General features: G+C 57.9%; 6 protein-coding genes across 6 annotated transcripts; all 6 read left to right on the forward strand.

Moving 5' to 3' along the window:
• Positions 1-342: 342 nt before the first annotated feature.
• LMJF_36_2000 (conserved hypothetical protein) lies at positions 343-4179 on the forward strand (the record flags this gene model as incomplete). Its single annotated transcript, XM_001686723.1, has 1 exon — positions 343-4179. One exon carries the CDS (start codon positions 343-345, stop codon positions 4177-4179), a length of 3837 nt encoding a protein of 1278 aa, XP_001686775.1.
• A 1073-nt stretch (positions 4180-5252) lies between these two features.
• LMJF_36_2010 (conserved hypothetical protein) lies at positions 5253-6356 on the forward strand (the record flags this gene model as incomplete). The annotated part of the gene is made up of 1 exon (XM_001686724.1): positions 5253-6356. The coding sequence occupies one exon, from the start codon at positions 5253-5255 to the stop codon at positions 6354-6356; it is 1104 nt and encodes a 367-aa protein (XP_001686776.1).
• Positions 6357-6969: 613 nt separating this feature from the next.
• Positions 6970-8667, forward strand: LMJF_36_2020 (chaperonin HSP60, mitochondrial precursor; the record flags this gene model as incomplete). Its single annotated transcript, XM_001686725.1, has 1 exon — positions 6970-8667. One exon carries the CDS (start codon positions 6970-6972, stop codon positions 8665-8667), a length of 1698 nt encoding a protein of 565 aa, XP_001686777.1.
• A 2594-nt stretch (positions 8668-11261) lies between these two features.
• LMJF_36_2030 (chaperonin HSP60, mitochondrial precursor) lies at positions 11262-12950 on the forward strand (the record flags this gene model as incomplete). The annotated part of the gene is made up of 1 exon (XM_001686726.1): positions 11262-12950. One exon carries the CDS (start codon positions 11262-11264, stop codon positions 12948-12950), a length of 1689 nt encoding a protein of 562 aa, XP_001686778.1.
• A 3968-nt stretch (positions 12951-16918) lies between these two features.
• On the forward strand, positions 16919-18967 carry LMJF_36_2035 (conserved hypothetical protein; the record flags this gene model as incomplete). The annotated part of the gene is made up of 1 exon (XM_001686727.1): positions 16919-18967. The coding sequence occupies one exon, from the start codon at positions 16919-16921 to the stop codon at positions 18965-18967; it is 2049 nt and encodes a 682-aa protein (XP_001686779.1).
• Positions 18968-21238: 2271 nt separating this feature from the next.
• On the forward strand, positions 21239-22582 carry ALG3 (putative dolichyl-P-Man:GDP-Man5GlcNAc2-PP-dolichyl alpha-1,3-mannosyltransferase; the record flags this gene model as incomplete). The annotated part of the gene is made up of 1 exon (XM_001686728.1): positions 21239-22582. The coding sequence occupies one exon, from the start codon at positions 21239-21241 to the stop codon at positions 22580-22582; it is 1344 nt and encodes a 447-aa protein (XP_001686780.1).
• Between the last annotated feature and the right edge of the window lie 2038 nt (positions 22583-24620).

Below are 24620 nucleotides of genomic sequence, written 5' to 3' on the forward strand. Positions count from 1 at the left end.
CACGCCGAGGTGTCCCTCATGGTGAAGGTGTGCCAATGACAGCACTCCCAACAGTTCCGCTACTGTGTCTGGGGCCAGTGAGGCCTTTGTCATCCAAAAAAAAGGAAACCTACTTGAGGCGCTTCTGTACACGGCTGTTGATTGTGCGCCCACTGCTTTGACGCCACTGCTTTCCACTGATCGCCCCGGCTTGCATGTGCTTCAGCCGCTACCATCGCCTCTCACATTGTGCTTCCCCCTCCCCTTCCTTCACTGCTCTTCTTCTTTGCTGCCTCGCTGCTCTACAGCAGCAACATCACAGAAAGGGAAACGCGGTGACACGAACGGTAAAGGAGTCGACAAATGAGCGACACGTCGCTGGACTTCTTACTATCGGAGATTCTTAGCCCCGACAATGTTCAGCGCGCTGCGGCGGAAAAGGAGCTGGAGCGGCGGGGCCTCGAGGTACCCGGGTTCTGCTTCTCTCTTGCTCGCTACTGCCGAACGCTCATGGGCAACCAGTCCTCGCACGCCGTTGCGCTAGTAGCTTTGGCTGTTCTAAAGCGCAGTGTGACGGCGTCCGATCGCGCGGAGGAGCTTGAGCAGGTTGTGTCTTCGCTCCTTTCGGATCTGACCGACATCGCGGCCCTACCTGGTGGTGCTGCAGCAGCGATGCGGCAGTGGTCATCGACGGTGTGCACAACTGTACGGCGCCTTGCCGTTTTGTGCGCTTCACCAACCGCGGCACCAGCCGCCGGCCAGGCCACGACTGGTGCGATCACGGCGCAGCTGCTCGGTGCCTTTGACCAGTACCCAAACGCTGACGCCAGTGGATTGTTGTCGGTTTTCAGCCATGTGTGGCTGTTACGAACCATGTTTGAGGAGCCGGTGCCAGAGCTGATGCACGCATGGTGTGCCGAGCTACTTTTGAATTGTGCGCCGCCTCTCTTCGAAATCCTCTGCGCCGGCACAGCCGCAACGCTGAGCATGGCGTCGTCCGACTCCTCTGCGTTCGCGGCAGATTCACCGGAGGTTTACGCACGCTGCTCTCTTTTGACCCTCATTGCCCAAACCCTAGCAGCCCTCTATGAATGGCAGTTTGCGTCTAGTGGGCGGAAGCGCTTCCCTGCTGAGCTCAAGCAGCACTTCCTCTCAGCCTATCCGCTCCTCCAGTCTTTTATGTGCACCCCATGCGCGCGCTGGCTGTCAGTGTGCGTCGGCGCAACCTCGTCTGCAAGCGCTCTCCCATGTGCGCAGGCGCGCGCGGCCAACTTTGCCGCAGCGTCGCTGGCCGCGCTTGAGTACGTATCGAGCGTACTGCAGTTGGGTGGGTGGTACAAGCGATGTGTTTCGGCACAGCTCTTTCAGGCGTTGCTGCAGTCATTGGAAGCTGACGCAGCTTGCTATGGGGTCGCGCTCTGCGTCGACGTTGAGGAGGAGGCGGAGAGCCTTACAGCCAGCGCTGGGTGGACTGGATGGCCACACACGGGGAGTGGCGGTGGTGAACAAGGCGATGACGCTTCGTCGCACAGCTGGACAACAGTGGTGCGCCGGCGCGCCACGCAGTGCTGGTCGCTCTTTCTTGACGCAGCTTTGCTGCCTTTCCTCAAAGTCGGCCTAGTGGATGTTGTGGGCTACCAATGCGGGCTACAGTACTACAAGCTGCTGCTGGCCTACGCCGTCCCCTCGCCTGTCGATGTGGGGTCGTGGCTTCACGACCCAAACACGTTTTTGCGCGAGGAAGAGGAGCGCGAGGACAGAGTGAGGTGGTCAACCCGTAACACTGTCGCACAGCTCTACGCAGACAGCATAGCAGCTCTTGGCCCACTATTCCTGCACGCCTCTTTGGAGGACTTGCACGAACGCCTCTTAGCGCCCATCCCAGACAACGACGGCAGGACGTGCGGTGATGGACAGACTTCCCTCGCCTATGATGGCACGGTAATGCTCACCGCATCGCAGCAGCAGCGAGAGGCAGCCCTTTTCTTCATGGAAACGGTACTTAAGCACCGTTCGAGGCAGTTGCGCGAGTGCGGCGCCGTCGACTTTACGCCACTTGCTACGCACTTGTGGAGCAATGACGTGGCAAGCGCTTCGGCGCACCCTGGCTTGACGGCCCGGACGCTCATGCTGATAGCCGCTATCGTGCGATTCACTCACGCGACCCTCGTGGCCACCGAACCGGCCGCCTCCGCAGACGCCGCTGCGGCAACGAACACCGAAGCGGCAGCCGAGGGCTTTATGGCCACTGTTGTGGCGGACAGCACACACGCATTGTCACTCTTTACGGGGACGTCAAAGGAGACCATCGCGGCGTCGTCGTCCTCATGCACGCCACTAGTCGCGGTGCTCCTTTGCCGAGTTCTGCAACGCACGCTGCCGTATTGGTCCGATGTATTGCTTGCGCAGCACTCTGTTGCGTGGCAGGTCTCGCTACTGGCGCTTCTGTCCTCCGAGGCAGGCCTTACTGATGAAGCGTTGTACAATACGGTGGAGCAGTTGACGGATCTTCTCAAGATTTCGCGTGCCGCACGGAAAAAGAGCGCTCAGCCCCACTACGGTAGAGTGAGCACTGCAGCTGCAGCTCCGCCGATGCTCGACGCTCTCCCACGGACGGTGATGGACTGCTGGCGCCGTCACGTAAGCGATCCTAACCTCGCGGATGCCGTACTGGGGTTGCTGCGCCACGTCGTGCGCGACGGCGAAAGCGGCGCATCGTTTGTGCTGCAGGAGCTGCCATGGATCAACGGTGTTCTCAGTGGTTTTGCCGAGTCTACAGCAGAGCTGTGCGCTGTTCCGTACTTTCTGCATCTGCTCAAGTGCTTGTTTGAACATGCCCCGGACGAAGTGGCGAACTGTGCTGCTGCCATGATGCTAGACAGTCTGTGCCAACTTCTCTTGTGTACCGAGGAGTCCGCGATCCTTGGCGTGTCGAGCAGTTGCCTTGCCGCTCTTCTGCGTCGCTGTCTTGCAGTGCAGTCGGTGCAGGTGCGCGTTGTCGCGGCAACCGTGGAGGCCGCCATGGCGGGTGGTGCTACTACCGATGAAGGCGGCCTCTCCGGAGCTGTTGGTACCACCGCGCGCTTAGCGGACGCTCCTCGCACCGTCTACCCCTTCGCCACCGTCATCGTCGCCTTTGTCCTTCGCACGCTCGCTGGCCGCCTTGATGAGGCATCGCTGATGGACGTGGGCGATACTCTCGTGGCCATTATGCAGAAGTACACTAGCTTCTCCGAGGCGGAGCTGATCCGTATCATCCACGCTACGGTGCGCCGACTTTCTATCGTGCGCACCGACACTATTGCGCAGCAGTTACTGGCTCCTTTGGCCACCTTGATGGCGCTTCATCCCGCAGCTCTGCTGCGGACACTGACGCAAGGGGGGTTTCTCGTGGAGACGATGAGCCGTTGGCTGCCGCGAGTGGAGCACTTCTCGAATTTGCGCGCCACCTTTGTTTCATGCGAGGGGCTGCTCAAGATGCTCTCGTGCTTATCTCAGCCATCATCGTCGCCGATGCTGACGGCAGAGGAAGCACAGCAGATGGCGCAGCAGCCGGTGACGTGCCGTTGGCTCCTGCCTGAGGAACTAACCGAGAGCAACAAGGGTTCGCGTAAGGCGTCGCGCAGAGGCAGCAAAGGGGGCTCAGCCGCGGCAACGCGTCGTGTCATTTTGTCCTCACTCACCCCGGGGACGTCGGTGGAGACGTCGCTGCCATTGTACGCCGGGGTGCTTGTCGGTGTCGGTCGCGGTCTGCTGGCGTTGCTGGCCGCTCCTCCTGCTGTTCTGTGGCGTGCCAGTCAAGCAGCTGGCGACACCGCGACGCCCGGAACCGGGATCGGTGCGGGCGTTTTTCCGTCGGACGAGGATGGTGACGACAGCAACGGACTTTTTCGCGGGGACAGCGTCGACGGCAGTGACCCCGAGGCAGAGGACACGTGGGAAGAGGATGTGGACAGCTTCTCCGATGACGAGACTCAAGGTGACGCACGGGAGTTAGAGGCGCCGGACATCAACGCATACTCGCCCGAAACGACGGATCGACAACGGTTGCTGCGCCCAATGGGTGCACAGATGCTACCGTGGATGCAGACACACGGCGCTGAAGTGGCATCGTTTTTTACTCTTCAAGAGGCACAAACACTGACGTCTTTTTTCACCTCCTGTGCAGCGAGTGGGGAATGTGGGCCTTCAGCGGCGTGACGCTGACCTAATCTGTCTTTGCGCACACTGTGAAGGAGGGAGGGGATAGGTATGGTGAAGACGACAAGTCACTCGGCATTTCCTCCACCGGCCTGCTCTTTCAACTCTTGTTTTTGTTGTTTGCGTGTTATTCTAACGGACTCCATCCACCGTGCGCATCGCCGCGTCTTCATCCCATTTTACCTACCCCTCTCTTGCAATGCATCCACATCACGAGTCACAGCTGCTTCGTGTTACCCAAAGGGAAGCACCGGCTAACCTAAGCAAGCAACTTATGAACGAAACGATAAGACGAAAAGGAAGGTCGCCCCCCGAAAAAAAAAGGACACACACAGTGTGTGTGTGTGCAGCAAGAGAGGGGCTCTGTCATTGCGTCTCTGTGCACAGCGACTCTGCAACTCTGCCACAGCGTGTGCTGGTCAAGGATTGACAGTCAAATAGTGAGTGACTGCCGTTTTCGTCGTCTCCTTTGTATGTACGCGGCAACGCCCATCAGACTTCCTGTTTCTCTTCTCCTCTCACCCCCTCGCCTTCCTGGCCTTCACTTATTTTGTTTGTATGTAAACGTGAACGTGCATCCGTGCGCGTGTTTCTCCCACTCCCTCTTTGTGACCTCCCCCTTCGTTGTGGCGTGCAACTTTCTTTTGTGGCGTCTGCGCCCCACCTCTAGCGGCACAGAAGAGCGCGGCAGAGCAGCGCGACGGCAGTGCGTTGTTCGTCAGCTTTTTTCCCTCTCCTGCCGCAGCCCTTCCCTCTCCATGTATCCTGCACTTCCTCGCCGGCTCGATGGGTGCAGCGGTGGCAGTGCCGCTGCATCATCATGTCAGCGCGTCGCGCCGGCTGCCGCTCCTTTCGCTTCACAAAGCCGTGGTGCAGCGGAGAACGTTGGGTACGTTATCACGCCGACGGTGGCGCCAGCGGCACCACCATCTGTGCAGGCAACCAAGACGTCGCGCAGTGGACGTTTGTTCGCGAACCACAACACACAGTTTCCTGCCCAGTCCGGGGCCGCGGTACCCGCTCCCTCGACGGCCTCCTTCACCGCAGCAGCAGGAGTGCTGTCAGGGCCTTTGATGCGTTTGCACGCCGGCAACCACAGTCCGGTCATCCGACCTGGGGCGAGGGCTGGAGCTCACGATGGTGTAACCGCTTCTGTTTTTTCGGAGGTCCATCTAGCCGCAGCGTCTCCTCCCTCCTCAGCGCCGTTCCGGCCTGCGCACGGCACCGACAGACAGGGTCTTGTTCGCGGCAGAACCGTCCCAACAGTAGTTGACGCACCCCATGACTCCAGATTCCCTCTGTCGCTTGAAATCGAGGGGGTGCAGACGGGAGAGGAGGTGGTGGTGGACGTGCCGTCCGTGCGACAGCGCAGCAGCACCAGCTCCATCTCAAACGATACGGCACAGCTGCAGAGGCTGCGCCGCCAGCTGGAAAAGGTGACAGCAGACCTCAAGGCCGCGGTGAACACGAATCGCCGACAGAAGCAGGCGCATCAACAGCAGCGGGAGAAGTGGCTCGTGCTTTCCAACGAGAGCGATGCTCGTCTGCTTAACGTACAGTCCAACCAGGAGAGCCGAGAGCGGCTCCTTTGCAGCGAGCTCCGTGACGCCATCGCGCATCTGCTCGGCGAGTTCAAAGCTCAGGCGTTGAAAGAGCGCGCCGCCGATCAGGCACACGCGGGCGACAAGGCTGAGTGGGACGCAAAGCACGCCGTGCTTCTGAGCGAACTGGAGGCTGCGAGGGCGGCGCTGGCCACTCAGGTCACCGCCGCCAACTCGGCCGACACCCATAAAGAAGAGGCTGATCAACTTCGCGCCGAGCTGGAGGCCCTGCGGCGCAGCTCGGGGGATCAACAACGAAGCTTCGAGGAAAAAATCATGCAGACGCAGTCCGCTCTTCAGGCGAAACAGTCGGAGCTCAACCGGTACCTTCAAGAGAGGGATCAGCACAACTACTTGGTTGCACAGTGCCGACTTTTTATTCAGCAGGTGTGCCAGCCTGGATTCAGCGTCGTGAAGGGACCATCACTGGAGCCGGTGGAGACGCAACGCCCTGAGCCGACCGGGTTTGTGCTGGTTCCGCTGGCGGTGTTGCTGCACGGCTACGCGCTCCTCCCCGAAGGCGACCGGCAGGCGTTGATCGACCACTACGATGGCAAGGCGAAGTCTCTAAAGTGAGAATTCTTGCGCACAGCCGGCGCTACGCCTCCTCCTCTACGTATGTCTCTCTCTGCTTCTGCCTGTGTGTGTGTCTCCTTTGGTATCCATGTACAAGAGCGCCTTCTTCGAGAAGCTATCACCACCAAGGAAGCAAACAATGAGGACCGGACTGCAAGCAACAGGTATGTGCCACTGTGCGCGTGCACATGAGTGCCGGCTGCTGTGGTGCGTGTTCTGCCTCACGGTGGTATGCCTCTGGCATGCTGCCCACCTGGTGTTTTCTGCTCGACTTGCACTTTTACCGTTCACGCGATGCAGCCTCCTTTTGTTCAGCCTCATTTTTTTGTTCGGCTTCTCCCTCCTCTTCTTCCTCCTCCTCCTCTCTCGCACGTGCGCTCAAACGTGCATATACCCGCTTGCACACACTGCTACTGTTATTACCGATATACACAGAATCTTGTCCCGCCGCCCCTATCCCCTCTACCCCGACCACGGCACAAAGAAAACGACTAAGGTAACCCGTATCAGCACTGCACTATTTCCCTTAACCACCGCGTACGTTTTTCTTTTTCTTCGCGCTAAAGTTACCTAAATCAATCAAGACAGACACACCGAACATACAACAGGAAACATGCTCCGCTCCGCTGTGTGCCTTGCCGGCAAGGACGTGCGCTTTGGCGAAGAGGCCCGCCGCTCCATGCAGAAGGGCGTCACTCGCGCTGTGGCTGCGGTAGCGACGACGCTGGGGCCGAAGGGTCGCAACGTGATCATCGAGCAGGCCTACGGCGCGCCGAAGATCACGAAGGATGGTGTGACCGTTGCCAAGGCGATCGAGTTCAAGGATCGCTTCGAGAACATGGGTGCGCAGCTGGTACGCCAGGTGTGCAACCAGACGAACGACTTGGCTGGCGACGGCACCACGACCTCTGCAGTGCTTGTGGACAGCATCTTTGGCGAGGGCCTCAAGTGCATTGCCCAGGGCACGAACCCGATCGACATGAAGCGTGGCATGGATGTCGCGGTCCACTACGTACAGACGAGCCTGCTGAAGCAGTCCCGCCCGATCAAGGGAACTGAGGATATCGTTCGCGTTGCCACCATCTCGGCCAACGGCGATAAGGAGATCGGCGAGATGATCGGTCAGGCGATGGACAAGGTCGGTCGCGACGGCGTCATTACGGCGCAGGACGGCAAGACGATGGCCACTGAGCTGGAGGTTGTGGAGGGCATGAAGATCGAGCGTGGGTTTCTCAGCCCGTACTTCGTGACGGATGCGAAGGTGCAGAAGGCAGAGCTCGAGGACTTGAATGTGCTTGTATCCAAGAAGAAAATTAGCACCATCCAGACGTTGCTTCCCGCCCTCAACCACGTCGCTCAGCAAGGCCGCCCGCTTCTGATCATCGCCGACGATGTGGAGAGCGAGGCGCTGACAACGCTGATCTTCAACAAGTTGCAGGGCAAGCTGAAGGTGTGCTGCGTCAAGGCGCCGGGCTTCGGCGACACTAAGGAGGGCATGCTCGAGGATATCGCTGTTTTCACTGGCGCTAAAGTGGTGGGAGACGAGAACACCGGCGTGGAGCTGGATGCCAGGAGCTTCGACCCCTCCATCCTCGGCTCTGCAAAGAAGGTGACAGTGACGAAGGACGATACAGTGATGCTGAACGGCGGCGGCGATGCGGCGGCGGTGAAGGAGCGCCAGCAGTTGCTGCGCGATCGCATCGAGCAGGAGGCTGTGGAGTACAATCGGGAGAAGCTGCAGGAGCGTCTGGCGAAGCTGAGCGGCGGCGTGGCCGTCATCAAGGTGGGTGGCGGCTCGGAAGTGGAGGTGAGCGAGAAGAAGGACCGCGTCGTGGACGCTGTATGCTCCACTCGCGCTGCGGTGCAGGAGGGCATCGTGGCGGGCGGTGGCACGGCTCTGCTGCGCGCCAGCAAGGAGCTGGAGGCTCTCGCCAACGACGGTTCCCTCACCCGCGATCAGCGCACGGGTGTGACCATCGTGCGTAATGCCATCCGTCTGCCGGCTATGAAGATTGCCGCGAACGCTGGCAAGGAGGGTGCGGTTATTGTGGAGAAGGTGCTGGAGGCTTCCGAGGAGAGCACCGGCTACGATGCGCAGAACGACAAGTACGTGAACATGTTCGAGGCTGGCATCATCGACCCCACCCGCGTCGTGCGTGTGGCCATCAGCGATGCGACGTCTGTGGCGAGTCTGATGATGACGGCCGAGGCCGCCATTGTTGAGGCTCCAAAGGAGTCCAAGGCCAAGAATGGCAAGAGATCCGCTGCCGCTGAGACGGAGGATGACGAGGAGCTGTTCGGCAGCTACTAGAAGCCGAGCCTGCCCAGAGTCGAGATTTTGACGCGGCGAACAGCCGCTTTTATTTACCCATGTCGCTCACCTCTCTGGTCCCTTCGTCCGCATTACTCCGCATCCGCGTGAGCACACGTGTGTCTGTGTGTATGCTCAGCGACGCGTTTTTTCATTATTTGTTTCCTTTATGCTCACAGTATATTTTTGTGTGTGTGCGTGCTTGCGTTGTTTGTTGTTTGCTCTTTACCGTTTTTTTTTTTTTTGGCTGGTCGCGAGTCGCCACTCGTGTCATTGCACCGTCACCGACTTTCCACCCCTTCCCTTTGCCACACTCCCTTCTTTCTTCCCCCCCCCCTTTCCAGCGAAGGCCGCTTTTAGTGGAGGGGGGCGCAGGAAGACGGGAGGCCGATGGAGAGTGGCGGAGTCCCACTCACAAAAAGGGGGAAGGGGTGAGCAGACAAAGGAAGAAGAGTGTGCGGAAAAGACTCCCGTGCATGTGGTCCCTCTCTCCTTTCTCTCTGTACTTTACAGTGCATGTGTGCGCGTGTGTGCTCTTGCGACGTCCGTTCTCTTTGACATTGTCGCCTGCCTTGTCCGTGTGTCGGCTGGCGTTTTGCGCGTCGGGGGTCGCTCTTGTAGCGCAGCTTCTCACTGTTGTGATGAAGTAACGTGGCAAAGCACTGTTTGAGGGTGTGGCAGGTTACGGTGTGTGTGTGTGTGTGCGTGTGTGCGAACGAGAGAGAGAAAGAGAGGGGCAGCCTGCAAAGCTCGTCGCCCCTTCCTCCTGACATTCTGCTCTTGTCCCTCGCCGTCTTCTCCCACACAAGCGCACCGCTCACTCTCTCCTCAGGACGTCCTAAGGCAAAGTACGGGTGACGGGGTGTGTATGTGTGACGGACGGGCGGCACTGAGGAGAGGATCGCTGCACTCATCCTTCTTTACGGTGCACTACAGCTCCTTAACGTCAAACGCGAGAGCGGGTAGAAGGGGTGATGGAGTTGTGGCCTATGCAGACAAGCCGATGATGTTGTGTGAAGAGGGAACGCGCATGCTGATGGGGCGGTTATGCAGGTCAGGTGGGACGAAGGGTGGAAGCGAGGGGGGCACACCTACGGCCCGTTCCCATCCCTACCCTTCCACCTCGACAAGCTGCCATTCGTGTGGTATGGTTACCTTCGTATTTTTTTTTCTCCACAGCAGACAGTACTTAACCGACAGAGATACGCAGAGAGACACGCACGAACGAAAAGAGCGTCGTTTATTTTTCTTCAGGCTTCGCGGACCTTCCTCTACCCTCACACCCCTCTTCACTACCCCTAAAAAGAGAACGCTCACTGCATGTGTGTGTGTGGGTGGGTGTGCGTGCAGGTGTGTATGTGGTATGGAAACGTGTTGGTGAATGTTGACGGAAAAGTGATGGTGGCGCACCAAGGCGGCAACACCAATAGACACAGCAACAGAAAAGGGGGAAAATGGATACTGCACGTGCAAGGGCACCAGCTGCTCATGCGCTGTACTGGCCCACGTTTCTCCTGTTCTTCTTCGCTCGTCTCTCTGTTGTCGACACCTTTTTATGCTTGCCTGTGCATAATCACTTTGAGTTGACACATCCGTCACGAAAGCCACCGCCGAAAAGGGAGAGGTTTCTATTAGTTCAAAGGAGGAAAGAAAAAAAAACACGATAATGGGAATCACGTGGGCTGCGCGAGCTATGGTGCCTGCTCCCTCTCCGCAGCATGTGCATAGGGTGACCTGTACTCCTTAAAGCGGTGGAAAGGAGTGGCTGCTGCTAGTGGGGCCAATGAGCCGCACCAGAAAGTGTGCCGCGCTCCGTCGCTGCGCGTCACCGTTACTCGAGTCTTTTTGTTCTTGTAGGACACAGCAGAAGAACCACAGGCAACACCTGTCATTTCTTTGTCACCCTGCGTTTTCTCTCTTCTCTTCCAACGCCGCTATCCTTCCCCCTCTCCCTTTCGTACCCGCCCCTTTCTTCTTCGATCACGCCCCCACGCCCCCACGCTCCCCCTCCCCTCCCCTCCCACACACACACACACACAGATTGCCACGCCTCTCCAACAACAAGCAACGAAAACAGCCACTAAAAGCAGAACACCATTTCTACTCATTATCTAAAAGCGTCCATCCCCTCCTCCCCCTTCCCTATCTCCCCTATTAACGCGGTAGCCCTTCCGCCCTCCCACGTAAAAGCCTCACGCATTTTTTGTTTGTTTGTTTGTTTGTCGCCCCACCCCCCCACCCCCCACCACCCCCTCTCTCTCTCTCACGTACGCGGTCTATTCGGCGCCGGATACGGTGATCACAAGAAGCGAAGACGAAGAAGCGAAAACCTCCACCGACTCCCTTCCCGTCCCCAAGAGCGACAGAACAACAACAACAACAAAAACATAACGATCTTCACCTCTTTACAGACGTGTGTGTGTGTGTGTGTGTGTGTGTGTGTGCTTGCTTTGCTCTGTTTTGTTTCGTCGTGCTTTGAAGGCTTCCCGTTCTTCTGCCTGCCCGCAGATTCGCCTCCTTCTACCCCTCCAACCCCCCCCCTCTTCTCCATATTCTCTCCCCACACCCGACCTCCCACAGAAAACCTCTTCAAGATGCTCCGCTCCGCTGTGTGCCTTGCCGGCAAGGACGTGCGCTTCAGCGACAAGGCCCGCCGCTCCATGCAGAAGGGCGTCACTCGCGCTGTGGCTGCGGTAGCGACGACGCTGGGGCCGAAGGGTCGCAACGTGATCATCGAGCAGGCCTACGGCGCGCCGAAGATCACGAAGGATGGTGTGACCGTTGCCAAGGCGATCGAGTTCAAGGATCGCTTCGAGAACATGGGTGCGCAGCTGGTACGCCAGGTGTGCAACAAGACGAACGACTTGGCTGGCGACGGCACCACGACCTCTGCAGTGCTTGTGGACAGCATCTTTGGCGAGGGCCTCAAGTGCATTGCCCAGGGCACGAACCCGATCGACATGAAGCGCGGCATGGACCGTGCTGTGGAAGTGATCCTGAAGAGCGTTGCCAAGCAGAGCCGCCCGATCAAGGGATCGGAGGACATTGTCCAGGTGGCCACCATCTCGGCCAACGGCGATAAGGAGATCGGCGAGATGATCGGTCAGGCGATGGACAAGGTCGGTCGCGACGGCGTCATTACGGCGCAGGACGGCAAGACGATGGCCACTGAGCTGGAGGTTGTGGAGGGCATGAGTGTGGACCGCGGCTATGTGAGCCCGTACTTCGTGACGGATGCGAAGGCGCAGAAGGCAGAGCTCGAGGATGCACTGGTGCTTATGAGCGCCAAGAAGATCCAGAGCATTCACAGCCTTCTCCCAGCTCTCAACCACGTCGTGCGCAGCGGCCGCCCGCTTCTGATCATCGCCGACGATGTGGAGAGCGAGGCGCTGACAACGCTGATCTTCAACAAGTTGCAGGGCAAGCTGAAGGTGTGCTGCGTCAAGGCGCCGGGCTTCGGTGATAACAAGACCGCCATGCTTCAAGATATGTCCGTCTTCACTGGCGCGCAGCTGGTCGGTGATGAGGGCACGGGGCTCGAGCTGGATGCCGAAAATTTCGACCCTTCCATCCTCGGCTCTGTCAAGAAGGTGACAGTGACGAAGGACGATACAGTGATGCTGAACGGCGGCGGCGATGCGGCGGCGGTGAAGGAGCGCGTTGAGCTCCTCCGCGAGCTTATCAAGAACGAGACAAGCGACTACAATCGTGACAAGCTGAAGGAGCGTCTGGCGAAGCTGAGCGGCGGCGTGGCCGTCATCAAGGTGGGTGGCGGCTCGGAAGTGGAGGTGAACGAGAAGAAGGACCGCATTGAGGATGCCCTGTGCTCCACTCGCGCTGCGGTGCAGGAGGGCATCGTGGCGGGCGGTGGCACGGCTCTGCTGCGCGCCAGCAAGGAGCTGGAGGCTCTCGCCAACGACGGTTCCCTCACCCGCGATCAGCGCACGGGTGTGACCATCGTGCGTAATGCCATCCGTCTGCCGGCTATGACGATTGCCGCGAACGCTGGCAAGGAGGGTGCGGTTATTGTGGAGAAGGTGCTGGAGGCTTCCGAGGAGAGCACCGGCTACGATGCGCAGAACGACAAGTACGTGAACATGTTCGAGGCTGGCATCATCGACCCCACCCGCGTCGTGCGTGTGGCCATCAGCGATGCGACGTCTGTGGCGAGTCTGATGATGACGGCCGAGGCCGCCATTGTTGAGCTGCCCAAGGACGATTCCGCTGCCGCGCCGATGGGCGACATGGGCGGTATGGGCGGCATGGGCGGCATGGGCTTCTAGGCACGGTGAGTATACCTTCCCACACCCTACTTCGGCTATCCGAGCCTCTGTGTGTGTGAGTGTGTGTCGCGATTGTTGCCGAACTGTGTTTGGGCTGCTCTTTCTTGGCTGACGTGGGGGTGCCCACGGAGTCAACAACTGGAAAGACGCTGCGTTACTCTCTCACAGAAACGGGCCCGCGTAAACGCGCTCACACTGACACGCCGTCTATGGCGTGGAAGTGAGACAAACAAGGAAGATATTGTCGAGCGAGGGGGGGAGGCAGGAGGGTCAGAAACCAGAACAGATAGACGACTGAAGGTAAGAAGTAAAGATGGCGAATTCAAGGAGTGGATTTGGAGGGTGGAGCTCTTGACAGAAAGTGGCAACACAGCGAATGCGAAGGAAGGGCGCTTGCGCCCTTCGGCGCAACACCGCTTCATGTGTATGCGCTGATGGATGGAAAGAGAACGCGGTGGCCGGATCAGCGAACGGGCAGCTTTGGTGGATGCTGTGCGCCGAGTCTCATCTCTGTGTTGTCGCTTTCATCTGACGTCGGCGCCCTCCCTACTACGCAAATTTCTTCGCTTCTCCTTCGCTCAAACCTCTCAGGCACGCCGCCGTTTCCTTTTTTGTTTGTCTTGCGCTCATGGCGCGTCTTTCCCCCTTCTCTTGGCTACATGTGTCCCCTCTCTCTCCTCCGACATGATCGCCTTTTGGTGACTAAGGGACTGCGAAGGAACGCGTGAAAGCCGGGGGAAGGGGAGGGAAACTGGCGGCGGATGAGGGGAGGGAGACGGGGGCGGGGCGATCGACGGAGGGGAGACAGCAGGGAAGACAGAATGGCCGTGGTGTAGCGGTGAAAACGCCACTCGTGCCCGTCCAATCCAAGCTCTTTGAGCGCCATCACTGCTCGTTCCCTTCGTTCTTGTCCAAGTCGCTGCCGCTCAAAAGGCATTGCTACACGCTGCTAATGAGCGAGTGGGACAAATACACACGAAAAACAAAAGTGGCAAAGCTCTTCTTGTCGGTAGTCGCCCCCCCCTCCCCTCCCCTCCGTCCGTCCCTCCCTCCCCCTTTCTCTCTCCATATGCGGCATATCTTCCGTGCAGCTGCGTGGCATTTTGTTGCTCGCTTCTCCTTTCACTAGTGTCGAGCCCTCTTCACAGACGTCACCCGAACTGTTGATCTCGGTTTCTCTTTCGCTCTGTGCGTACGCTCTCTATCTTTGGTTCGTCTTTTTTTTCTAGCTCTGTGTCTCTCTTGTTGCATGCTTGTGTGGGCTGTCTCTCAGCGGGGGGCTGCTGCGTGCGTTGTCATGACACGGCACGAGGGAGGAGGAGTTGTGGGGGAGAAGGCAAGAGACGGTGGACGTGTTACTTAAGACAAACAGAAAGAGACGCATATGGTGTCTTCCCTTTAACGCGCACCGAATCCTCCCTCCATCCCCCTTCCCTTCCTTTCCATCGCGTCTGCTAACCCTACTTGCATTGCATTGCGAGCGTGAAGCAAGTCGCAGGAGCCACACTTGCATACACACATGCACAAGGAGAGAGAGATCTCTCCTCGTCTTTTCCGTTCGTTTTTTTGTATGTTTCTCCTTTCCATTGTTTTCCCTTTTTTATTGGTTGTTTCCGGCTGTCTCTCTTCCCCCTCTCTCCCTCCCTCCCTCCCCTTCTGTTTCGTTTTTCTTGGTATTCGCCCAGTGCGGGGGTGAGGGGAGAAAGGGAGGGAGGGAGGGAGGGAGTGCGTCTTCGCTATTTTTGTCACGGTGTCTTCTCGCCTCATTTTCTCTGTGTGTGTGTATGTGTGTGTGTGCGCGGCGTTTCCGTTTGCTCGACATACACGCACAAACGTGTGTGTGTGTGTGTGTATGTGTGTATGTGCAGCTGCCACCACCACCACCACCAACGCGAGGACACGTGTGGAAACGTTACCCATATACAACAACAAGGATAACAGACGACAAGAGAAGGGAAAGCACATGTATGTGCGCACACATCCAAACACGCACAGAGTGGGGCAAGACGCACATTTTACGATGCCACACGAGTAGAAGAGAGAAAATGCAGTACCGGCAACGCATACGGGGAACGCATGCACGTTGTGTACCTGTGCAAGGCTGAGCCTGTGATGTGTGTGCGCAGGATCTGCTTATTGGTGTCTCTGTTGTGCGTACAGCGCATCCTGTTTCCTCTTTCCTATTCTTTGCGCGCACGCATACTTGTGTGTTTCTGTGTTTATGTGCGAGGTGCTTCGTGCTGCATGTGTGCTCCTTCCCCTCCAGTTGTTCAGAGCTCGTCAACGCAGAGAGACCGAAAAAAAAATGAAGTTAACTAAACAACAGGCAGACGAAGGAAAAACGAACTTCAATCACACGCAACAATGCTATAAGGCATATCTCAGTGTGTCTTGCAGACACAAGGAGACTGGAAAAAGCAAGCACACCGTGAAGGAAGGGCGAAGCCGAGAGAAGACCTTCATGTTTCTCTTCTGTCTTGTGCCACAAATGACTTTCGGGCAACACACATCTGCAGGCCAACAAGGCGGCTGCAACTGCAGCCAGTGTGTACCTGTATGTGTGTGTGCGTGTGTGATTTCGAACCACTTTGATGCCCAGCGAGGCTTTTTCCCCTCTTGACCGCAGCTGGCGCCACGGAAGCAAGCCTTCTGGTTGCCATGCACTGCATACACAAGCGTTTTCGTGCCCTCATTGAAACTCAGCGAAGCTTCCCTGTGTGCTCGCACTTCAGCGAAACCACGACCCATTCAACTGCTTTGCACCTTCTACTCTCTTTTCATGTGGACCCTCTCACTCCTGTCCCCACACTCCCCCGCATCACTACGCGGCATTCTTTTCGGTCGCATTGCCGGACGCATGCAACGCCTCCCAACCCTTTGGATGGCGCATGCAAGAGAGCAACGGCCTACCAAAGGAACAAGCAGAGAAAAACATATTGGCCGCTGCGCCGCTGCACCTCAAGTGGGAGGCTTGCTCGAAGGAGCAGCGGATCCCCTTCGACGTACTGTTTTCCCCTGTTCGTGTTCGCTATTGCGCCTGGAGCCCTCTCTACCCGCCCCCCTTCTTCTCCAACCTTGCGCTTCTCGACCTTGCCCACTAACTCGTATCCTTTCCGAAAGCTGAGGCGAGCACATGCGAAGGGAGAAGATAAGCGACCATCTCTGTCTATCTGCCTGTCTTTCTCTCAAGCACATTCACACATTCCGATTCGAATGAAGCGGAAACATCACATAAAAATTCTGCACTTGTGCTGTTGCGGTTGTCACGTTACTGCGCTTCTCTGCGCGCCGCTTCTTTTTCGTTGTTGCTGTTTTGTTTGGGTGTTTATAATCCTATCTGCCACCACTACTTCCCTCTTTCGCGTTCTCGCTGTCTCTTTTCCTCCTTCACTTCTCCCTGATCTCGTGGCATCATCACGCATACAATACACTCATCTTACATAGACTGTGGCGCTGTATTCTTTTGCTGTCTTGATCGTTTTGTTGCTTGGCTCTTGTTCTTGTCTCCCTGACCTCACTTCTCCCCTCCCTCCTCACCCTCCCTCCTCACCCTCCCTCGCACACACACACACACACACACGCACACACAAACGCGTGACCGCGGACACAAGTCAAAGGACTGCGCGTTCGAAGGTGTCCTGTGAGGGGCCGAAGAAGGTGATTGCTTTGGGGGTGACTGAAGAAGTCTGTTTCGACTGCCCTTGCTTCTCTCGCCAGCTCTTGTTAGCCTTTCACTTCTCTTCCTCACCGCACGGGCTACGACGAGACGTAAGTCACAGGGGATAATGTCATCTAGTAGCCCGTATCGTGGACGAGGCTCTGTTAGAGGTGGCGCCTACCTGTCCACGAGCACGTCGCCATCGCCGTCGAGCTCCCACGCAGCGTCCTCCTCATCGCTCTCGCGGCATGCGCGGCAAACGCGACGCATCGCATCGCATGCCGGCTCCACCGCCGGTCTGACGGCGGCTATGAGAAACCCGACGGATATGGGCACCGCTGTTGCATCGCAGTCGCCCACAGACGTTTTGCGCCCATCCACGTCCGTGGAGACGATGATGTCGCTCACTGTGCCTGCCGCGAGCTCTCGCCAAAGCACATCCTCGTGGTTGCCAACTCGGCTTACCTCATCCTACTGTGTCCTGAGCGCGGCTGGGCTGCAGGAGGACTTCTACACAAGCTGTCTATCCTGGGGGACCAACCAGATAGCGCTGGCGTTGCAGGAGGATCTCGTGTTGTTTCATCCGAGTCACCCGCGGCAGGCTTCTTCGACGGCACGCATTTCGACCCCTCCTGCTCTCGGGGAAGCTGACAGCAATACCGGCACAGGGTCCTCTGCTGCCTTCTCGGGCCCGCGGCGCGCGACTGCGGTGGCGATGACCCGCTTTCAGGAGACGTCCTGCTTCCTGGGCATGTCAAACGGCGCTGTGGAGCTCTACGAAGGACGCGGGGATGGCACACTGCAGCGCACCGTCGCCTTCGCTATGCCACCGCCGCCGACAGGCTACCTGAGCTCACTCGTGCTCGGTAGTGAGGATTGCGGTGGCGCAGCGTCGCCGACGTCTCGCGCGGCGCGTGCACTTTGTCTCCTCAGATCCTCTGTCTCGTCCATCAGCTGTGTGGGCACCAGCAGTCGCCATCCTTGGCTGGGGTCTGCAGCCACTGCCGCCCGCGGACTGATCACCCTGGATGCAAGGCAGGTGCAGCCCGCCATCCGCTTCGGCACGGACGCCGAGCTTAGCCGAGACGAGGGCGCACCGCGCTCATCCTCGGTGAGTGCGTCAGATTCGTCTGCTGTTAGCGGCGGACTCAGCAAGCTGCAGCGCGCCGCCTCGTTTCTCCGGAAGCACGATCGACTGTGCAGTGTGTCATGGAACGCGACAGGCTCGCTGGTGGCGACTGGCAGTGGAAGTGGTATTGTAAAGGTGTGGTCCCTAAGCGCGCCGCAGCGCCCCTTGCACACCTTCCTCGTTGATCAGGACTGCTCTGTGAAAGCACTGTGCTTCCACCCGGGGAGTCCGTATGTGCTGCTCGTGGGGGCCTCCGCTGGCGCGGCGGGGCTGCGGACGTACGACTTGTCCGGCGCCGAACCCGTTTTGACTTCCACTGGTGCGACGGCTGCTCCTGTGACGCAGGCCTTGTACGACCCTGAGGGCAACTACGCAGTGACCGGGGCCGGGGTCCCCTTGTCGCCCGTCTCGTCTTCGTTACCACCACCGCCTTTCCCAGTGCTGGCCGCTCACGCAGAGCTTGGTGCAACAGGCGGTGGCAGTGGTAGCGGCTTTCATGAGCACGGCACTGGCTGGCACCGCTCCTCGTCAACTCGCCCCAGCGCGACCAGCAGCAGCAGCGCCATCGGCGCATCTGGCGGCGCCACTCTCCTGCATGACTCATGGGGCGAGATGGAGATGCCGGCGTCTCCTCTGAGCGCGACTCTCGACACGACCGCCGGGCTTGCTGGCGCCCTTGCCAGTGAAAGCAGCGGCAACTCAGCTGCTGCACACAGCGCGCCACCGAATGCGCTAGTGGTGTGGCGTTGCGGCACCCGGCTCCGCGAGAATTACCTCCGCGACGCTCTTCTCCAGCGCAGCGACCGGCGGAGAAACAGCACAGGCGGCCGAGACGACTTTGCTCGGCACGGCGACGACGCAAGCGACGACGACAGTGACGATGTTGCCCAAGTGGACTGCCTCGCCCGAGGTGGTTTGCGGGATTCGACCGTCGTCGCGGACGACGGCCACAGCAGCGATATCGGTTATCCGAGATCGGAGTGGATGCCAATGTACGCCCTCCCTGGCCATCGTGCGCGGCCGCTGCTTATTTGCGCTCCCTTTCCGCAGTCCCCGTTTGCCGGCTGCTACGCGTCCATTGCCGGTGGCGAGGATGGCACAATCCGTTTTTGGCGTTTCTTCGAAACCACCTCGGATGCCACACACTGGCAGCACCGCCGCCAAGCGCAGCAGCAGTCAGCGACGACCCAGGAGGACATGGATTTACTCGCCACCCCAGTGCTGCGGTGAAGCCAAACAATGGCGCGCCCCTCGCATGCGAGTTCGCGCACGCAACAGATGGGCGGGTGATGATCATAAAGGCTGCTCTTGCGTCTTGGTCTCGTGGTGCTTCCCTCTTGCCTCGTCTCTGAGAAGATCGTCGTGGGCAAAGGTGTATGTGTGCGTGCTCGGAAAAGCACTGCTGTGCGAAGTGAGAGCCTGGCGCTAGACTTGTGAATGGACTGTGGGCGAGGATGAGACACGGCAGAACACGAATAATTGTGCTCGCATGAATCAAGTGGGCGTTGCTGGGGCGGAGGTGAGGTAGGATTGCTTGCGGAGCCTGTATGAGTGTGCGCATGAATAGGACTGGAGCGTTCCCTCTTCACGTCCGTTTGCTTATACGTCTGTGCAAGCAGTCGATCTCCGGCGAAGGCGGCGAAGTCCTGCCGCCCTCCCAGGACAATCACCCCGCCAAGAGAGTTTGCACAAAAGCGCCTGACCCTCCCCTCCCCCCCCCCCGCACCCGCACCCGCACCCTCCACGCCTCTGACATATGCATACAGATACACCTCTATATCTATCTATATCTATATCTATATCTATATATAGATATAGATAGATATATAGATATGTGTATCTGTATGTATATCGAATTGCCTGTTGGTTGGTAGTTGGCGTTATCCTTCGTCCTTTGTTTCCCCGTTCCTTTTTTTTTTCGTTTTCGCTTTCGCATATCGACCGAAAAAAAAAAACAGCGAAGACGCGGCGGCGCTGTGAAGGCATCGCGTCCGGCCTCTCCTCCTCCTCCTCCTCCTTTTTTTCTTTTCTTCAGCCACGGGGGACCTACAGGTGAGCAATGTGCAAAGACAAGCATCTTCTCTGCTCGCTCCCTTTTGCACGACAACACGATAGTTGTATTTCGGCGTTCTACATGATGCTCTCGACGCCCACCCGTGTGGCCAAAAGTTTTTCGTCCTTCGGTGCTCAATCCTGTGCGGAGCGTTCTCACTGTTTCGTCACCATTCAGTGTAGTGCTTATTCTTGCTGGCAGTGCAGCTTGCGTCTTCCTCTGCGTTGCCGTCAGCGTGTCGCCACGCGGCTTCCCAGTTCCCAGTTTTGTGAGGAAGCCGGCATGCTGACAAAGGAGTTCGCTCAGTGGTTTTGAGCGAATGGCACTGTCCACATGGACTGCGCAGAAAGAGAGGACCCCCACCAATGCGTGTAAGCGCACTCGTGACAGTGCAAGGAATGTATCACAGTTTGTCTTGCGAGCAGTGTCATGTCTGCGTGTGTTCTCTCCCGCACCAAAGGATGCTGACGTTCTGCTCGACGAGAGTCGCAGCGATGCTACTCCCGTCACTACTAGTGGGGCAAGGCATGGTTCTGGCCAGAAGTCTGCTTGCAAGATAAATGAGACCCGCGAGCGTGGCGAAGACGCGGCGAAACGTGCCCTCCCTGAATGTGGAGGAATGCTGCAAAGCACATGCGACTATCAGGAGCGTCAGCGCACATACATCACATTCTTTTCGTCCCTCCCCCTTCTCTTTTTCTCCACGCCGCCGCGCGACACCATTGGCAGAGCCGCCGATTCCCTTTTCTCTCATCTCGTTTTCCATCTTACGGTGGTGCTGGTACGGGTCTGCTTCCTCCGAGCTTCTCTCATTGCTGTGTGTGTGGCCCCATCCCCATATCTTCAGTATAAAGTGGCCCCCTCCGACAAAGAAGCGCTCGCCGTTCTCTTTTCAGGCTCCATGAACTGCCTGCATGCAACCTTTGCGCTGTTGGCATAATATGCACTGGAATGGTGGTCCCTCTCTCCCTTTCGCTTCGCATGTCAAGCAGCTGTGGCCACGTTCTCTGATGAAACACCTCCCCTTTCTCCGCCCTTTTCTTAGCGACGCCGCCGCTCTGGTTCTTTGTCTTCTCTGCGCTCCACGACACAGTGCGCCAAGCGCGCAAGCGAGCAAACTGGTCTTTCCCATCCAGCGCGAGTGCAGTCTCTCGCTGATTAAGCAGCCAAAGCCAGCAAGAGCAACAGCAGCAGCAGCAGGCACTGACAAGCCACCCGTATTACGGTGACTCTCCGACTGAGTCGCTGTCTTTCTGCTTCTCGGCGCCAGTACGCAAGGACGTCCTGTGTACTTGTTAAACCATTGCGTGTACTTGCTTTCAGTTGTATGTAACCCTTTCCTATATTTTGGGCACGCACCGGCTCCCTAGCGTGCATCGCGTCCGCTAACGAGCGACTTTCTACAGGTGGGACACACAGAGCTCAGCTGGAACACTTCGGCACGAGAGATGAGGTTCATGGACGTGGCGCTGGCCGCAGAGGCGGTCGTCATCATCACCGTCATCCTCACAGTCCCCTACACGGAGATCGACTGGAAGGCGTACATGGAGGAGGTGGAGGGGTTTCTTGCTGGCGAGCTGGACTATCGCAACCTTAAGGGCGGCACCGGGCCACTGGTCTACCCGGGCGGCTTTGTGTGGGTGTACAGTGTCCTCTACTATCTCACCAAGAAGGGTGAGGCCATTGAGTTGGCTCAGTGGATATACGCCGGCGTCTACCTTGTGACCTTGACAATAATCTTGCGCCTCTACACCCGCTCCGGGCTCACGTGGAAGACCATGATACCGCTCTTCGTCTCCAAGCGCATTCGCAGCCTCTACGTGCTGCGCCTTTTCAACGACTGCTGGGCCATGTTGTTCTTGTTCGCCGCCGTCTCCTTCATCGCTGGCCGCCCCAGCGGCGCCGCCAAACGCTCGCGTCAGTGGTTTATTGGGTGCCTCTGCTACTCTATCGCCGTGTCCATCAAGATGAACGTGCTCCTCTTCGCACCAGGCATGCTTTACGTGATGCTCCGAACACTTCCTTTCGGGCGAGTCGCGTGGTACCTGCTTGTCTGTGCGGCGTGGCAAGTGGCCGCAGGCTTGCCTTTTCTGGCCTACGACTATAGGGCCTACCTATCGAAAAGCTTTGAGCTTGATCGCGTCTTTCTGCAGCGGTGGTCGGTAAACTATCAATTCCTCAATGCCGAGATTTTTGTAAAGCCGGAGTTTGGCCAGGCGCTGCTCGCGATGACAGTTGCAACGTGGGTTTTGCTGTGGCGCACGCGCTGGGCCGCACGCACGTACTTGACGGATGCGGAGGCGCAGGTATTGCATCCGGCAATTTCCGATACGCGTCGGCAGAACACGCCCTTGCGCCGCGGAACTGCCGACGGTGACGAGACGATGGACGACGAGGCACAGGAGCAGGCGGTATACGCGGCCACACTGCTCACTTTCTTCGAGGCCAACCTTGTCGGCGTCATATTTGCCCGCTCCATCCATTACCAGTTCTACACGTGGTTCTTCTACATGGTGCCCTTTGTTCTCGCCTACACGACGTTCCCACGGGTGCTGCGGCTTGTGAGCTTTGCCCTCATCCGCCAGGGGTTCGAGTCGTTCCCACCGACGCCGAAGACGTCGATGATGCTACAAGGCGGCTTTGCCTTGACGCTGTTTGCGTTCCTCTTTTTGGGTCGTGAAGCTCGTCCAGCTGCCACGCGGGAGGAAGCGCATCCGACCCGGGACAATGAACCAAAGCTGCCACAAACACAGGGGACGGCTGACGCAACAGGCGGGGAGAAAATACGGTGAGGTGGACGTCACATCCTAAGCCACTGCTAAGTCCGTTGTGGGGGCACTGGCAGCGGATGCTGTCGCAACTGCAAAGAGCCCATCGCCACGGGAATCGGTCTCGCCTCCTGCGCGGGCAGGCCAGGCCAAAGCCGCTTCCCCAGTAGGCAGCGATGAAATCCGCTGCTGCAACCAAGAAGTCCAAGTGGTGATCAGCACGCGCCATCAGACAGGCTCTCTGCGCGACACTCCAGTAACTCACTCTTCCTTCATCTAAAGTGTTGGACTCGCATAAATGTCCGTGCGGTGGTCGGTGTTTGGTCATCATCTCGTTGTGGTTTATTTCTGTCATCATCGCTCCCTCTCAAGCGTTTATCAGCGGTGGCGCAGTGGAACCCAGGCGCGCGCTCGGACGCCTAATCGAGGTGCCTTCGTCTGCCTTTCTCTGTACGTGTGTGTTAGTGTGTGATGATGCATTCATCCAAACCCCTTTACGCTTTACATGTTTAGCGGCGGCTCGCCTCACGTACAATATGTGGCTTCTCTCTGAAAGAGAAGGGGTAGAACAGATTCCGGAGAGGGTTTTGTGCGATAGCGTGCCCTGCTAACATGAACACGCCGACTGACATATGCCGACAATCACAGCTGAAGTATCTCTGTCGCACTGCGGCTATGTAAAGAAGCCGGCTCCACCAAAACCGTTTGGTGTCGTTCAGCCCGATGCGATTTCACCGCGCGCAGCGCGGCCTGGGCCCACGATCACGCTCAGCACCACCGCCATGCAGGAAAGGACGAAAAAAGCAGTAGGTGGATGCGGATCTTCGTTGAATCATGGGCCCGCTTCGTAGCGAGCTGCTACAAACGCGATCATGACCGCAAGTTTCTCCAGCTCAGCGTCAACTCACACCTGTCCGCCGGCACCAAGAATCCGCAACTGTACCCGAGGGCATGCTGCAAGCTGCTTGGCTCCCCCACACAGTGTGGAAGCTATACTATGATATCACAGTGAAGTGGCCGGCGTCGTCAGGGATGCCCAAAACGAAACGAGAAAAGTGACAGCTGACATTAGAAGTTGCATGTACATGTCTACAAGCGTGTATATACGGATGTGCGTGGGTGTGGTGCACCTCCAAGCGATTTGTCCTACCTCGCGTAAACGTCTTCATTCTCGCGCCCTCAATTCAAATTTGGCAGCCGCTTCTGCGATGCGTGAAGGCCGTATGTAGCTCCCTCTCTGGCCCTCTCACACAGTGCACGAAACGAGCAACTGGAAGGCGCACGAGCCGTGCGCGCCATTGAACACACAACAATGAAAACAAAGCGATGGAAAACAGAGAGTGCATGAGACGTTTAAGGCAATCATTAGACACGATGGTGCAGCGAGTCTTACCGCTTGAATCGCTGCGCTTGCGCACTGTTTTGCTTGTTTTGATTTGCCGACCCATCATGCTGACGTCTTCACGGCTGTTTTCACTCTCGTGCCCCCTCCACTACAACCTACCTGTCCATCTCTTCCTCCTCTTCTCGTATGCCCCCTTCTTTTTTGGCGTGACGTTGACGCGAATGACGCTCACATGGCGCACATCGACTCACCGACACCCACAACCACCGCAAGAGAAATACCGACACCCATCACGAGGCGTGCTTCTTCCTTCTCGTTTTTTTTTTTGCTTTGTTCGGCATCCCGAGCGCACCGCCATCATCTGCCAGCGACTACGCCGCGTCTTGATTCTCCTGTGTCACCCCCTTCGCTTTCTCTCTGGCCCCGTGGTTTCAACTCTTCCCTTCCCAGTCCTTTCCTCGATCGCCCAAGCCGCAGACTTTCGCTGCCACGCCCACCCAGGCACACAAGCAGGAGCACATTCAAGTATCTGAACGTAGCCAAGGCGTGCAGGTGCAGCCACCGTCTTCTTTTTTTTTTGCTCTTACGATTGTTATTTCTTATTCAGACGGCTGCTTCTTCCTAGATTGGTCTGCAAGCCCACCCCCTCACACACAAACACACACGCACGCACGCATACATACACGAAGCCACACACGCACACTCGTGCGATACGCA

This window comes from Leishmania major, chromosome 36 (assembly GCF_000002725.2).
Source record: "Leishmania major strain Friedlin complete genome, chromosome 36".
Lineage (NCBI taxonomy): Eukaryota > Euglenozoa > Kinetoplastea > Trypanosomatida > Trypanosomatidae > Leishmania > Leishmania major.